The sequence below is a fragment of the Trachurus trachurus genome (assembly GCF_905171665.1).
Source record: "Trachurus trachurus genome assembly, chromosome: 12".
Classification (NCBI taxonomy): domain Eukaryota; kingdom Metazoa; phylum Chordata; class Actinopteri; order Carangiformes; family Carangidae; genus Trachurus; species Trachurus trachurus.
This window is the reverse complement of record NC_139908.1, coordinates 18,671,531-18,687,109: the sequence shown is the minus strand read 5'-3', so window position 1 is coordinate 18,687,109 and position 15,579 is coordinate 18,671,531. Positions and strand designations below refer to the sequence as shown.

Sequence of the window (15,579 nt, the reverse complement as noted above, 5' to 3'; positions counted from 1 at the left end):
AAGATAGAAAATAAAACAATTAAAAAGTGACCTGATGCATTGGTGATGCTATTTGATCTTAATTGATCACAGGTTTTACCTATTGAAAATGTATAAACTTTCTATTATTCAATTTTTTATTTATTCTATTATTATTATCTATTACATTGTTGCATTTGGGTACATATGGGTATGGAAACACAATCATTGATACAATGCTGTTTTTGTTTAATATTTATTATAATTTTACTTATTTATGTTTAATGTCAGTGATACTTCCTGCATAAAATACATAAAATTTAGGTCAAACAAATGAAATGCAGCATTAAAAAAACATTAAAAACTTTCTGGAATTGCGTCATATTGACCTTAACGTGCCCTCTATTATTTCCCATCATTCAGACCCATCAGGCTCCAACAGAGTCTCGACCTGCGCTACAGAAAGTCAGAAAGTTCTGATTAACTCCCGTGTTGCTTTCCCATTAATCACAGCGCAGTTGTGCGCTTCGTAATCTCCTTAACTAATATTATTGTCAGGCCTCCTTATCAAAAGGATCTGTAATATACACAACAACAACAATCAGAGTAGTGAACCTTTTATAGTTTCACACCTCCGGCACAAACAAAGAGCCGCTGGTTTCGATACACAACGACCTTGTCACGTTAAGTCTTTGAGCGCTCCCGTGGATCACACACGCCCATCAGCCATCCACGGCTTGACAGATCTCTTCAAAGGGACGTCAGGATGGAGGCGTGTGATTATAAAACACACTCTGGATCTCACCTGGACCATTCGGAGTTTACCACTGGAAGAGACAACACCTCACTTGGGAATTATGAAGGGACTAGCTGTGGATTTCTCTTTTGCGCTTCTCCTCCTGGTGGATTTGGCCGTGGGTCTGGTCCTGCAGTCCTCCTCTCCGAGGATGCACCCCGACGCACTGCTCCGTGGGATGGCCTCCAGGCGGCCCGTGCAGCGGCAGCAGACCAGCAGCAGGCTGCCCCTCTACATGATGCAGCTCTACCGGACCATGCTGACCGATGACCGGGCCAGGACTCTGGCTGCCACCGTGAGCCAGACCAGGGCGGAGGACAACCCCGGCCTGCACGACTCCGACTCTGTGATCAGCCTTGTCGCTAAAAGTAAGTAGGCTACTCTTGTTGTTGTTTTTTATTAGAAAACATACAGAATGAAGTTTACTCTTATTTACATTTAAGCCAAGTCAAGTATAGATTTATTTAATTATCTCATTCAGCACTAGGAATGTCATATGTGGAAAATACAATTGCAGGTATTAGCAGGTAACAGCAAATCTCTTGAGCAAAATGTTCTTCAGGTTTTCTCTGACACCCCCACAAAATATGGGTGTGTGCTGCCTTATTTCACTCCCCATAATCTAATCATTTATCTAATCAAACTCTGCTTGATGAATTCATTTTAGCACTTGTGCCACCCAAACTGAAAGTAAAAGCTACAAACTGCAGTGTATTGTTGAAATTGTATTGTTGAAAGCTCCAGTGTTGATGTCTTCTTTTATACAAGTCATGGATGATGCTAACCAGTGTCCTTGACTCTTGTGTTTCAGGCTGTCATCAGAATGGCAAGAGGTGGTCTGTCACCTTTGACCTGTCCTCCATGTCAGCAAGCGACAACATCCAGCTGGCCGAGCTTCGCATCCGCCTGCCCGCCTTCACCGAGTCCTCCCGAGCCTCGGTGGACGTCTACCACTCCCACAGGGACCGCTGCTCCGACACGCACTGTCCAGAGAACAGGCTGTTCCTGGGACGCCTGAGAGCCCGTCCCAGTTCGGCGGTCTCCTCCTCTTCCTCCTCCTCCTGGAAGGTGTTCAACATGACAGAGATGCTGAGCAGCTGGCTGCAGCAGGAGGAGCGGGATGAGGCCGAGGTGAGGGAGGAGGACGAGGATGAGGAGCAGCAGCAGCAGGCGGTGCAACACCTCACAGCCGACCGGGTCATGATGGTGGTCTTCTCCAGGCAGAGCCCCAACAGCCAGAGGATGCCGACGCTCATCCGCACGGCCGAGCACTCCAAGTATGTCAGTCTTGACAGGGAGAGAGCGACGGCCGGCTCTGGATCCGGCTCCGGCTCTGGGCCGAGGAGCCACCGCAGAACCAAGAGGCATCAGCAGAGCCAGCAGCACAGGCGAAGAGTGTCCGGTGCCGCTCCTGCTGAGAAAGCCACAGAGGAGGAGAAGAAGGGTCCTCTCTGCAGGAAGGTGGACATGTGGGTGGACTTTGAGAAGCTCGGCTGGAGCGAGTGGATTGTTTATCCCAAACGGTACAACGCCTACCGCTGTGAGGGGAGCTGCCCCAACCCAGTGGACGAGACCTTCACCCCAACCAACCATGCATACATGCAGGTAAGACTGGACAGCTTCATTCTGGATACTTTTTTACTTATTTAAGATATTTGCAGCAGCATGTAATGATGTATTGGATATATCTGTTCTAATCAGTCATTTTCTTCTCTTCCTCTCTCCAGAGCCTGCTGAAACTTCACCACCCCGACAAGGTGCCCTGTCTGTCCTGCGTGCCCACGCGCCTGGCGCCGCTCTCCATGCTCTACTTCGAGAATGGAAAGATGATCATGAGGCATCACGAGAACATGGTGGTGGAGGAGTGCGGCTGCCACTGAGCGACACGACTTTAAAAACCAGTCACAGAACTGAGAGCTCATCAAGTGGAACAGAAGGTCCACAGGCACTTTACAGAGACGTCCATGTTGACACCGGGACGGAGGCTGCTGCTGCTGCTATGATGCAGGGAAAGACAGAAGGGAACTACTGGATCTGCTGCTGCTCAATTATGGGTGTAATAAACGAAGAGTTGTAAATTATGGGTACTTGTAGATTAAGTGACCTACAACTGTGCCGTAGATTAAAAGTGGATATTAAGTATTGATTATAATAAGGAGCAGATCCTGTCGAGAGCAACACAAAAGCACAATATGGTCACTGACTGAAGCACTATATCAGTTTCTGAAACACAGCTGTACTCACACGGTTTTATGTACAATCTGTCTTTTCTTATGGTCGATGAACTGAGATTTTAAATGCAATAGAAATGACACATTCAAATGTCAGAATGGTGTAAGCGCTTTAACTTTATTAAGATGTTTGGGTCACATTGATTCTTTTGTGTATGTACTATGTGCAGTAATACAATAAATTATTTCTTATCTTGAACAAAGTGTTCTGAGTTTTTATTACAGTCTTAGTTTATACATGATTTTCAATGAAGTTGCTGAAGCTGCTAAAACACAAATACAAGACTGTTTGCTTCTTATTTTTAGACAGAAAAATCGTGTCCAGTCCTTAACAACATTTTTCAGTTCTAGAAAAGAAAAGACACAACGCATGAAGACGAACTGGCTGGTTTCACGGGGACTTAATGCAGTTCCCTTAAAGTCAATGTCTTAGCACCAAGTAATGGCACATGTAAAATGTAACACTCACAGAACTGTCAGATTCTGATTATCATCTAAACCCATAAAAAAACAACATAAATGCTTCAGATTTTTTACATTAAATATTATTTTCTGAGAAACTGAGAAAAAAAAATCTCGTAATGTTGAGAAAAGTGATAAAAAAAATCCTGGATCTGCCCCTTTAACCATAGCAACACCTTCTGCAGCCCATGACCCCTTCCCTCTAACAAGTTTGTTACAAATCAGTAAAGTAATTAACTGCTACTTTACAAAGCACAACTTATACAGTATTTTTAATTATTTGTATAACACTGGACATTTTAAAGACATATTTCCAGACTCCTCTAATGAGTCACATAACATTAATGGCTTCACTTTAACAAAATGCCAATGTAAGTGTCAAATATGACACCGGTTAAATGCCATCATATTGAGTTAACCCTTTACAAAAAAAAAAAAATCCCACCCTGTTTTCAGAACAAATCTGAAAGATGAGTACACAGCCTAGTAAGACGAGGCTTCTCATGTCAACTGATTCATCCCAGTAAACAAAAACAACATGTTAAGAAGTATTTTTATCCCTGCAGGCGGCTCAGGATTCAGATGTCCATCTCAAACTGGGCGTCTTCTCCTAGAAAGAAGACATTGCAGTTGAGTGGAGGGAAACAAGTAGTTACAGAAAACACTAATCTGTTTTTTTTCTCTGTATATCTTGTACCTGTGCTCTCTGTGCGGACGCGGTGGTTGGCGTTGTTGTTAGCCGTCTGTTCAGGCTGGTTGGTGAGGGTGGAGTCGCTGGGTTTGAGCGGCCTGGTGACTCCTGGGATGTCGGGCAGTGTGGGCGGCGTACGAGCCAGAGGAGACGTCCGGCACTGCAGGAGGAACTTTCTGTCGTAGATGATCCTGGTTCCTGTGGGCGATCGTTCATTAATTATTTGCGATGTTAAACAAATAGTGGTAGTGAAAGTACAAGTGATCAATATGGCTATGCTGTATGAGAGCCGGGGTGGCAAGGTGGAGCAGTGGTTAGAGATGTCACCTCACAGCAAGAAAGTATAAACAATGAAATGAAAAATGCTATTTTTTTTATTGAAGCACCTTAAATATGTGGAAACACAGAAATAAATGAATGAATAAATACACCACCTCCACACAGTGTGTAGGCTGCAGTGACTCCCTGTACTGTGTGGGTATCTACAGTACACACGTACATGCCCACACATGTCCATGACCAATGGCCTATATTTTTTTCTCATCTATAACATTGACATCAACCCTCCTTCAGTGACCCAATTTTGTTTTATCTGAGTTAAAGCGTCCCACCTGCTAATGTTACAGGACACAGTATCAGTTGTGAGAGACATGTGCACTCTGCGTCAACTTTCTCACAACCTGCACGGCGAAAACATTTTCCTCCCCTCTGCTTTTTTATCACCACGCTGGAGATTTCCCAAGGCCTCAGGCGTGTCACGTTTGAGTAAAACACTGAGTAAGTGGGCCACACAGCTCGACTGAATGTGTTGATGAGGGTGAAACTGGCACTGGGGACTTGATCTGAATACCTGTGCTGTTCCCATGCTGAGGAAATTTAACAAAACTTCAAATATAAAATTATTTTTGGCTCCAACTTTTAAATTTCCTGGACTATTACCATTATTAATTCATATCAACAGTTGCCAATTTATGATGAAAGCTAAAACAGTCTTCCAATTTTAAAAATATGTTCCATTTATAATATACAAAGTTATCAGCTGAGTTCTTTCACTTCAGTCTAACCACTGTGGCTCAGCGTAGCCCACATTTAGTAAACATGCTGCTGCAGCAGCTCAACAACAGCATGCTGTAATAACATGACTATTAATAGTGTGTGAGTGAGTGCAGTCCTATATTTGACCATACAGTTCTTGATTGTGTAAGTAATATACAGCTCCCAAGGCCTGCTGTTCAGCAGTGACTGAGCAAGCTAATCAGAGTTTATTCACATTAAAAAACTATTGTCAGATTTAAAATGTCCATAAAACAGCTTTCAAGTGGGGGGAGAGCACTGAAAAACAGGGATGGGCCAAAAAAAAAAGAGGAAAAAAAGAGGAAAACAGGATTAATTCTGATTCAAAACAAAGTTGTCAACAGCACAACACTACATATTTTTTTGGTTCATAAACTTTCAGAGCTAGTCCAACTATAAAAGCTACGTTAACCCCTAAAGTCTAAATTACACAATGCATAGCTCTACTCAGTGTGTTTAATAGTTCTTGATTTATTCCTGTCAAATGTCATCTAAGCAGGAAAACCAGTTTTTTGAGAATACATTATGATAATTATCTGTTTTTTTTACACACTGTCCTAGAGACAAACTTGCATGAAAACATTTTGAAATGAAAAAAAGTCAATCAAATTTTCTCAAATGGCATCTCTGTTTTTTTTTAATGGTGAGTTTTGCAGTGCCATGCTGCAGGTTGTCTGTCTGTCTGTGCAAAGCAAATACACCAGTCACATTAAGACTGAGGTAAAAAAAAAAAAAAAAAAAGGTGTGTGTGTGCAAAGTGCATGTTGGAAAACAATTATGGTCAATGGACAGTGTGTGAGACCTACAGACTGCAGGATGTGGGTGCAAAGAACTGCTCACTATGTGGCATCACTATCAAACATTAACAGGAAAACACAACATAGCTTTGAATGAGACCTATAGACAGACTGTACAAGTGTCTCCTTTACAATGAGGCCTTCAAGGCTAGAAAGAAAAGTTCTCACTCTGGATTTGTACATTTAGTTTTGAATAGAGACACCATACTGTGTAATGAGGTGGATCAGCAATATCAGTCCTCTGTGTGGTTTTCTGGGTCATAACAGCATATCACCACCACATTGACTGTCTCCAGATCTGTGATATTCTTGAAAATTCTCATATCTTTTGAGTTCATTTTGATACATTTTTCTAATTTCAGAGGACTTCTCCTGCTCAATATTATTTTCTAATTCCAAACATTTACATTTAGCTGGGTATTTCTAGATCTCCCTCCTTCCCCCTGACTTGACCCAGCACTCCATTACCTCCAGGCGTGGTGCTGAACAGAGTCCCCCCGGGGGTGGTGGAGTAGTCCTGGGGCATGTGAGCAGCATCGTGGATAGCGATCCGTCTGACGGCTGGGATCTCCCGGCTCCTGGTGGTCTGACCTCCCGCTGACATGTCTCACTACTGACGGGGGTCGGTGGGAAGCTGTGTCGGCTCACTGACAGTGCTTTCCGCAGGAAAGTTACCTTGTGTCTCCACGTGCTCCGAAAATCCAAAACAACCCTCGAAACTTCCTTCAAAACAACACGTGGAGCGGAGGGCTGTGATTGGCCGAAAGCAGGGGGCGTCACAGACGCTGGAAGTTGTAGTTTTTCACCCCGATCTGCATCTGCTTGCTGCTTGGTGAACTACAACCTGTGGAAGGGGGATGAATGTGATACAAAACATTTCTCAGATATCCAGATTAATTCTAACGAGAACGATGAGTAAAACTTTGTGTTATGGACTCCTGGAGAAGAATATGTGACTTAATAATAGCAAAGAAAATACATTTTCCACACTTATTCTCACAGTTAGCCTACTTTAGAGTTGCTTTTTAGGCAAAAATGGATTGCAAGGCTAACAAGTTTGTAAACACAGCTAAAGCTAAATTAGACAAAATTATAGTTAGAAAATATTATAGGCCTATTATATAAAATACTATAGCCTATAGCCTACTGGATACCTATTATATACATAGCTATATGACTTTTTTCTGCCATTGTATGGACTGCATCAATCCAGAAAGTAACTTGACAAGTTTCTCTATAATGAAAATTATATATAGCTGCAGCTGTAGCCTACTTTAGTTGACCGATTATTTACTACTTTCCAATAATGGATTCACATTTACTTCATTGAAACATCTATATAAACAACTCAAGGAAGAAAAAAAACTTAGGCTAGCCTACACAAGAAACTTTCTACACAATTATTGGTCTCTTAAAATAATGTTTTGCTACGATACTGAGATACATATTAAGATTGATACCAAAATTGAGAATATTTGAGAAAAAAAAGAGGCAGCACAGATTTTGCGAAAACAAGACACAACACTTATGTCACATCTTTGTTTATTAATTTTTGTAAATGGTTTGAGCTGGTGTACAGGGTAAGATGATCTATACATATCTTCATGTCAGAACGACTCTGATTGAAAGGCTTGTATACATATTCACGTTTGTTTATCCTCTCTCCAGGACAATACAAAAGAAAACAAGTGGTCATAGCTACAAAGCCTCTACATTCCCCATGATATGGGCGTTGGCCTAGTCTAGATAATGCTTAAAGAACATCCATAACAACTCTATGAGGGTGCATAGCATTCTAATTAAATATATTTTGTCATATATTTATACATATATTTTCATAAAAACATCTTTTTTTGTGCATGTGCGCAGTTGCATTCCTTAGGATAGAGTAATATGATATTGCGTTTACATTGTCATGTATCCATTCTAAAGGAGTATAGGTGAGCTCTATTCTTTGCAACAATTAAAATTTTACAATACTCTTTTTTTTAAACACATCGTCGTAGGTTACACGTCCTCTCAAGTCTCATGCCTGTTGAAGACTCTTCTCCCCCTTGATCCAACTACAGAACCGAGAACGATCACACATGCACGCACACACTCACACAGCATTCATAAATCAGAAACATGGTGGAGTTAGATCTATCATAGTGCTGAGGATCACTGACGAGTTTAATTCACACTGCAAATCCAAATTATACTTGTAAAACTCAATCAGAGAAGAAACAGGTTTGCTTACCTTATCTTACTGAACACATTTATACAACTGAATACAATACAGATCAGCTTTTGGTCTTTTAAATTAGTTATAATCTTTAAGATTTTGTTTATGATTTGAGTTTTACTGGTGGTAATTGCAAGTGAGTTTGAAGAATAAGAGCCCTAAAGTTTAGTTTGAACCCCACCTACAGTATATTCAGACACTAAGCCACATTCAATGTGGCTTTGTAAAATCTGTATTATGTCTATTGTGAAATAATTTGTAACTCCTATATTATGGGCTAGTTTAGTTTGCACATCTTCCCAATGGAACGACTGACTAGCACCATGGTACTTTGTCAATAGAACAACTTGTTAATCTGATTAAAACACATTCAAATAAACTATATGCTAATACGATTCATTGTGAAGACTGAAGAAGTGCTTTGGTGAAGTGCCATCCGATTCAATAATAATGAATTAATGTTGTGTTGCACATTACATAAGACATGTCTGTGTCTGGTTTTTGTTTTCTTCATCCAGTGAGTCCTGTGAGGGTGCAGTTAAAATCCCATGTGAGTAAGGCAACTAACAAATGAAAACTACACTACTGTAAGATTACCATGGATATACTACACAGATTTGAGAGTATCTTTAAGAGCATCACAAATTGGGTTAAATCAAAATGACAATCTTGAGGATTATGACTGAGTTAAGAGTTTTTTTTTTGTTTTGTTTTTAATGCCTGAATTCAGCCTCTTTCTTGAGCTGATATAATAAAGGACTTTAAATAAGGACTAACTAACAGGATGAGGGAGAGTGTGCCACTTTAGTGATTGAGGGAGTCACTGCTCTCCATCACCTGAAAGCTATAGAAACGTATATACAGTATTAGGACAGGGTGTCTTGTTTGTCCCCTGGGTGGGTGCAGCCCCGGCTCAGAGATACTGTGAAGGTTTGATGGTTTGAGAAGAGCTGACTTGGTTAAATTACAGCGCCGGTAATAAATAACTCCAATTAAACACTGCCAGGGCTGAGTTTTGTCTTGCAGCTCACAGAAAACTGCAAGTGAAGGGCAATTACCACTCCAGAAAAAACACCGAACTGTCTTGTTTGACCTTGTGTCGTCTCTTTGCAGAGGGAGAAATACTTCACAGATGCTTTTTGGTGGTAAAAATGAATTAAACACAATCAACAAAAGTGTCTGTTGGTTTTTTCTTTTTGCTGCTCCAGGAGCTGAGCAGTAGAGAGGTTGGTTCTCCACACAAACTTAACACATTTACTTTTTTTTTTTTGGTCTTATTTGAATCATACAACTTCTAAACCACACACACTCACTGACACACTTCACAGACAAACCATCCCTCATTCAGAAATCCACCACGACCCCTGCATGCATCCCCGTCCCGCCCCGAACGACCCCGACACCAAAGAGTTCTTCTGAAACACTCACTTTGTGTCCCACACTCGTCTTTGAGAGGAGGACTCCGAACTTAAAAACAACAACAACAACAAAAAAAAGAAACAGAAAATTTGATTCTGTCTGAGCAGAACTGAAAACCTGAGTGGAGTTAACAGTGGAAAACACGTGATATGTAATAAACATGTGCTATATCAGATGAGGCTCTTGTGTGCACGGACTGGGCATGGAAAAAAAACAAAAAAAACATGTGCAGTTATGTGATGTGTATCTAATGTGTTTCATTCATTCAGTGTCTCACTCGCACATTCAGGCTACAGTAGCATTTACAGTACTTATGGGATAAATATAGTGTCCGGACTTCCAGGAGATGTGTGCTACTACGATATGACCCCTTCACCGTGCTGCCATCAGGATTCTGCATAAAGTAAGATGGGGTTTCAGAGATGAGGAGAAGAGGAGGTGGTTTATAGTGATGCAGATGTTTTTTTTTTTTTGTTTTTTTTCTGAAATGCGTGAAACTCTAATAACTACAAGTTAACTCAGAAAAAGAAAAGAAGAGTTTAGTGATTTCCACCTTACGGCAGCAGCAGACTCCTTAATAGGTATCAGTGTATTAAGTTAACATATCCTGGTTTTTATATTTTGCTACGTTAAGTGCTGAAAAAACAAACAATCCCTCTCAGGCCTCCGCGTTCCCACCACTGCTACAGCTGAGTCATCTGATCTTGCGTCAGCGCGTCCTCTCTGACTCATTCACTTCAAGGTCGATGGAACCAGTCAGGTAAGAGCACAGCTCCCGACGTCGAAACCCGACCGCTGTTCGTCCAGATGGAGTTTCTGTCTTCACTGAGGAGTTGGGTCATTTAAAACCTTTCAGTTTTTTTTTTTTTTTTTAAATCCTTCATGTGGATGATTTACACAGCTCTGGCTTCCATCTTCTGTGCTCCTGGTGGTCGGTATTATTGCTGTGGCATACTCCAAATACTATCTGACACTCTGACCAGGCAATAATTATTTAATTATGTCATATGTTTCTTATTATATTTATATATATTATGTATGTGTGTGTTTGTCTCTGTGTTTGGCTGTGCTTTTGTTTGTATATATGTTATATATGTATGTTTTTGTATCTTCACAGTTCACGAGTCTGGGGTCAGTGTTAATAAGACAATCACAGTGCTACCTGTCTGACCTTGTTGCACAGTTCCTTTCACAATCACATGTTGTAGCATTTCACTTTTTTCTTTTTTTTACACTTGCCAGAAATTCACCAATTCACTACATCCTCGCATGAATCAGACCCTGCATGTTTTCACCACTTCATTCACTTGGTTTCAAATGAATGAACCAAAATCCAACGGTGAGGCGCTACAGCCGTTGCAAACAGATAAAAGAGGGGAGCACACAAAGTTTTGGACATTAGATGGAGGAGCTATAGATGCTGATGGAGAGGCCTGTGATTTTACTGCATATCGTCTGAGGCTACTGAGAAAAGATTGTGGGATCAGGATGAAGAGCGCTACTGGGAGAAATGACAGAAGAGGGTAGAAAAGGTCACGAGGGAGGAAAAAGTCGATCTTTGTGTTGCAGAGAGCTGCTGCACAACGCAATCAAGCAACCAACCCCTTTCCACAGAAAACATTCCTGTTGTCTGAAAAACACATTTCCCCTGAAAACGTGAAGGGGGGGAGGAGGGTGGCGAAAGAGATTCAGTTCCTGTTTTCAGTTTTTCCGAAGTCAAGCGATGCTTCAAATCTGAGGTGGACAAGGTTCCAAAGAAACAAATAACGAGAAGCGAGCTTCATCCCACAAAGGAGAAGACGTCAGCACACGCAGACAAGAAGACACTCACGAGCAGGGCAGGAGCACAGCGGCTTTCTCATTCCGGCACTGAGCACGCCGTGACATCACGTGGGGGGGGCGGGGGGGGCAGTAAAGCCAATCATGGGGCAGGGCTCAGCGCCAAGCCAGAAGCAAGTAACACATGCGGTAGAGAAGAGTACACACACACATACGCACACATACACGCACACTGACACATGTCCACGTAGCATAGAGTGCATATATCACATTGAGAATAATAGGGGAAAGGGTCCAGTGAGAGAAGCGTCGGTAGTAGGCTCAGCAGAGGCGTAGCTGTACACAGAACCATCCATTGAGGGACTTTTTTTTTGGCTGTAGTGTTATTGTACTCAACTTGCTGACACAAACCACTCCAGTTGGGGGGCGGGAGGGGGGATAAGGTCCTTAAAATGGCCCATGACCCACGTGTGGGCCAGCCCCCCCCCCCGTACCGTGTACCCCTTCAGTTTGTAGATAATGACAGTTCAAAAGGTCAAAGGGCATGCACCAGCAGTCATCATGCGATTACAGTTCACAGGAAGCACTTTTTGTTGCCTTTTTTTTTTTTCTTGGTTATTTTACGGACATTTATGTTTTGTTTTGTTTTTTTGTAGAAAAAAAGAATCGTCATGCCTTAGTCTAGTTGATGTTTTTTCTTTACAAATGTTATAAAACTACAAGTTGAGCGCATCTCCCCCCCCCCCCCCCCCCCCTCTCCTCTTCTTTTCTTTTTTTGATTCTCCACGGTCACACGTTGAGGATGATTCTGTGTGTTTTGTAGTTTGCATGTCTTAGTCTCAGTCCCCCCCCCCCCCCGCGCCTTCATCATTTTCTCCTGCGGTCTGGTTGTGTTTTTGTAGAGGATGTTTTGGCAGTGGCTTTTCGGTCCTAGAAAACAAAGAGACAGCATAAAACACACACACACACACACGCATAAAAAAAAAAACACAGACTCAATTATCTTTGCTGTCCAAAAATATTATCACAGCGTACTGAATGCCAAAATCTAGGGGTCTAATTTTGAAAATAAATTGAACAGAACAGCGTGTGAGTTACTGTGAGGCTCCAATATGCTGCTATAGTGGCATCTATCCAAGCACTGGGATGCACAAGTGCTTGTTTTGTGTCCCGTACCTGGAGGACTGGGTAGTATGTGTATTTCAGTGTTTAACTCTCCGCAGACTGGTGCGCTGCACTGACTGAGCGCCCTTCCTCACATCCACCCCCACCTGGAGGAAGGAGGGAGGGAGGAGGGGGGGGAACAACACTCGGACCAGTTAGCTGCTGAAGCCTCTTCATGAAGCCAGAGCGGGAAACTAACTTATCTGTCCACCTGCCAGCCGCAGTGGCTCACTGCACTCACATACTGTAATACACCAGATGTCACTGTTTTATAACTAGAGACTCATCAGCGTCATCAATTCTCTACTCAATATATAAAAATAGGTCACAAATGTGCCACGGTTTTGCCGGTAATGAATCGAAACGAAGCATGGAAATGTTTTCTACAAGAAAATGATGCAGTTTTTAAATAATGGATGTATTTTTCATGTATATAGCAAAAAATAAAAAAAAATAAAAAAAATCTCTGAATCACCATCATGGCTGGTTTGTTTTTATATCCGCTAATGGGAAAATAAATATTTTCAACCAACATTTGGCTGGTGGCTGTGGTTAATTTCCCACCCTTTGCACCAGGCTATGTGACTGAGTCACAGTAAAATGCTGTTTCCTGCTGATCTTTACAGTGTTTGTGTGTGAATATGACTCAGTGTAAATTATGAAAACACAACAGACTTACCCTTCTGGCCAGCATATGTCCGTGTTCATCAACAAACTGTGCCTCAGCAGCGTAGTCCTCTTTCTCTTCTCTCTGCAGATAAAAGAAAACAATTTGAATAAGAACATTGAGCAATGATATTCATATTGGTGCAGAGATCATTTATTTGCAATCACAATGCAGAACAGAACTAAAAACTATCCGTCATGACAGATATTTCCCATGTGTTGCACCGCACAACACATTTCTGGCCCAGCTCTGTGACTGTCATCAAAATGATCCATTTTGATGATTTTTGTTAAGTGAGGTAAAAACTCTTGATGGTTGTGAGGAAAAAAATCAAACTGAATGACTGTCTCCCCCGTCTGAAAATTCAAAATAGATAAAAAGGGATGGACAAAAAAATGTTCCCTCTCCAGGCGCAGGAAGCGGCGGGTGGTCGGGGAAGCAACCTGACCTGGACCCGCCTCTGCTCCTGTTCCCAGGCGTGTTGGCCCGCCTCCTGGTGAGAGAAGCCCAGCCCCTTGTCAAAGGGCTGCGTGCCCTGCAGGAGGCGCCCACGCAGCACCTGTGAGTAACCCGTGTCACACACCGGAGTCAGCAGAGCCTCCTGGGCCACGCGCAAGCCTGGCACGCTGCCGTCGCGTCCCGATGACACTGAGCCGACCCAGCCCTGCAGGGAGTCCTTGTCTGGTAAATAGGGCTGAAACGCTCCACCTCCCACCATCCTACAGAGCAAAATGCAAATAAAGCAAAACAGGAAAAGAGGGAGAAGTGTGTTGTGTGATGAGGATTTTTACTACAGATAGGATGCAAAATGAAGTCAGTGTGTCTACAGTTAAAGGAATCGTTTGACATGACTGAGTAAATTCGCCTATTGCCATAATCTCTATAGTCATAGAAGTAGGTTCATTACCTTTAATTGTCGGTGTATGTTGTTTTGAGATCTGCGGGGCAGAGACGCCAGCTGCTCAGCAAACACAATGGAGGTAATGGTACTGTCCCTCAAAACTCATCAAATACACAATCCAACAACTCCAAAACGCTCTCGTGGAGAAGTTGTGACCTGCACATTCACCACGCTATGAAATAATCATGTATAATTATGTAACATTACGATACATGAAGCAAATACTTGGAACTACTTGCGCTTTTGAAATCACTCCGCCAAGCAGCCATGTCTGGAATATAGTTCGGGCTGCATTTGCCTCAAAAACAACTCCTTCTCGTAATGTTACGTTATTATTTCATAGCGTGGTGAATGTGCCCAAACTTGTGACCTGCACAGAGCGTTCTAGAGTTGTTGGATTGTGTATTTGATGAGTTTGATGAGGGACAGGGGACCAGTACCGTTCACCTCCATTGTGTTCGCTGAGCAGCTGGCGTCTCTGCCCTGCCGATCTCAAAACAACATACACCGACAATTAAAGGTAATGAACCTACCCCTATGACTATAGAGATTATGGCAATAAGTAAGTTTGTCAAAATGTTGAACTATTCCTTTAAAGCCGACGTACCGGTTGTCTCCGTTGTGTTCTGAAGCCCGACTCAGTCCAATCTCACAGCGCTGGGCGTACACCTGCTGGCCTGCAACAACAGAAATCCCCTCCACTGAACCCATCCCTGCACCTCCTCCTTTTGCTCCTCCTCCTGCCGCCAGGGCCTCCCCTCTCCTCCCATCCGACCTCTGACCTCCGAGCTGGCCATTTAGGTTGACCTTGGGAACGGCGCCACTGGCCCTCACCCTGTCCCTTTCCGCCAGCGCACTTGCTGGCTCCTGTGGCGCCTCCTCCTCCTCAACCTCCCCTTCCTCCTCCTCCTCCTCCTCCTCCTCCTCCTCCTCCAGCTCCATGATGGAGCCGCTGGCCCCGCTGGCTCCGCTGCTCGGGCGACCTAAGCTGCAGGGGAGGGAGAGCGTGGCGCCCTCCGAGTCGTCGGCCCGACTGCTGCCCTCCAGTGACGAGTCCTCCACCGTGACCAGCGAGGGGCTGACCCCTGCCGGCCACACCTGAACGTCAGACATCTCCATTAATGTGTCCTCCTCTGTGGTGGCAATGGGGGCGCACTCGAGGCTGGACACTTCTTGCCAGTAGGGCTCGGCGCCCAGCGGAGAGGGCAGGCTGTACTGCATGGAGGCCGGGGACAGAAGCTCCTCCTGCACCAGCCCATAACCTGGAGGGAAGACAGGGCAAGACAAGAGAAAGACTAACACCACGCAGGCACAGCCGGGGGCAGCACGGGGAGGTGGTGGGTTCAACTGTTTCTCCATCTAAGGGAAACAGTGGGGCTCAGCCCTGTCCCAATATACCAGGGGGAATAAAAAACA

At 43.3% G+C, this 15,579-nt stretch overlaps 3 protein-coding genes across 3 annotated transcripts in view; 1 reads left to right on the top strand and 2 right to left on the bottom strand.

The window, feature by feature from the left end:
- Window positions 1–815: 815 nt before the first annotated feature.
- On the top strand, window positions 816–2,634 carry ndr1 (nodal-related 1; the record flags this gene model as incomplete). Its single annotated transcript, XM_083984212.1, has 3 exons — window positions 816–1,122; window positions 1,566–2,359; window positions 2,482–2,634. The coding sequence occupies 3 exons, from the start codon at window positions 816–818 to the stop codon at window positions 2,632–2,634; spliced, it is 1,254 nt and encodes a 417-aa protein (XP_083840338.1).
- A 462-nt stretch (window positions 2,635–3,096) lies between these two features.
- Window positions 3,097–6,722, bottom strand: LOC310994678 (eukaryotic translation initiation factor 4E-binding protein 2-like). Its single transcript, XM_083983461.1, has 3 exons — window positions 6,478–6,722; window positions 4,145–4,336; window positions 3,097–4,057 (listed from the first exon to the last, which is right to left on the bottom strand). The coding sequence occupies exons 1-3, from the start codon at window positions 6,611–6,613 to the stop codon at window positions 4,026–4,028; spliced, it is 360 nt and encodes a 119-aa protein (XP_083839587.1). The 5' UTR covers window positions 6,614–6,722; the 3' UTR covers window positions 3,097–4,025.
- Window positions 6,723–12,633: 5,911 nt separating this feature from the next.
- ank1b (ankyrin 1, erythrocytic b) overlaps window positions 12,634–15,579 on the bottom strand; it is a gene marked incomplete at both ends in the record, with an annotated part of 70,071 nt that continues 67,125 nt past the window's right edge. Inside the window, 4 exons of the mRNA XM_083983421.1 lie at window positions 12,634–12,702; window positions 13,275–13,346; window positions 13,711–13,981; window positions 14,771–15,425. Coding sequence (XP_083839547.1) covers window positions 12,634–12,702; window positions 13,275–13,346; window positions 13,711–13,981; window positions 14,771–15,425 — 1,067 coding nt within the window. The remainder of the gene's footprint in view (window positions 12,703–13,274; window positions 13,347–13,710; window positions 13,982–14,770; window positions 15,426–15,579) is intronic.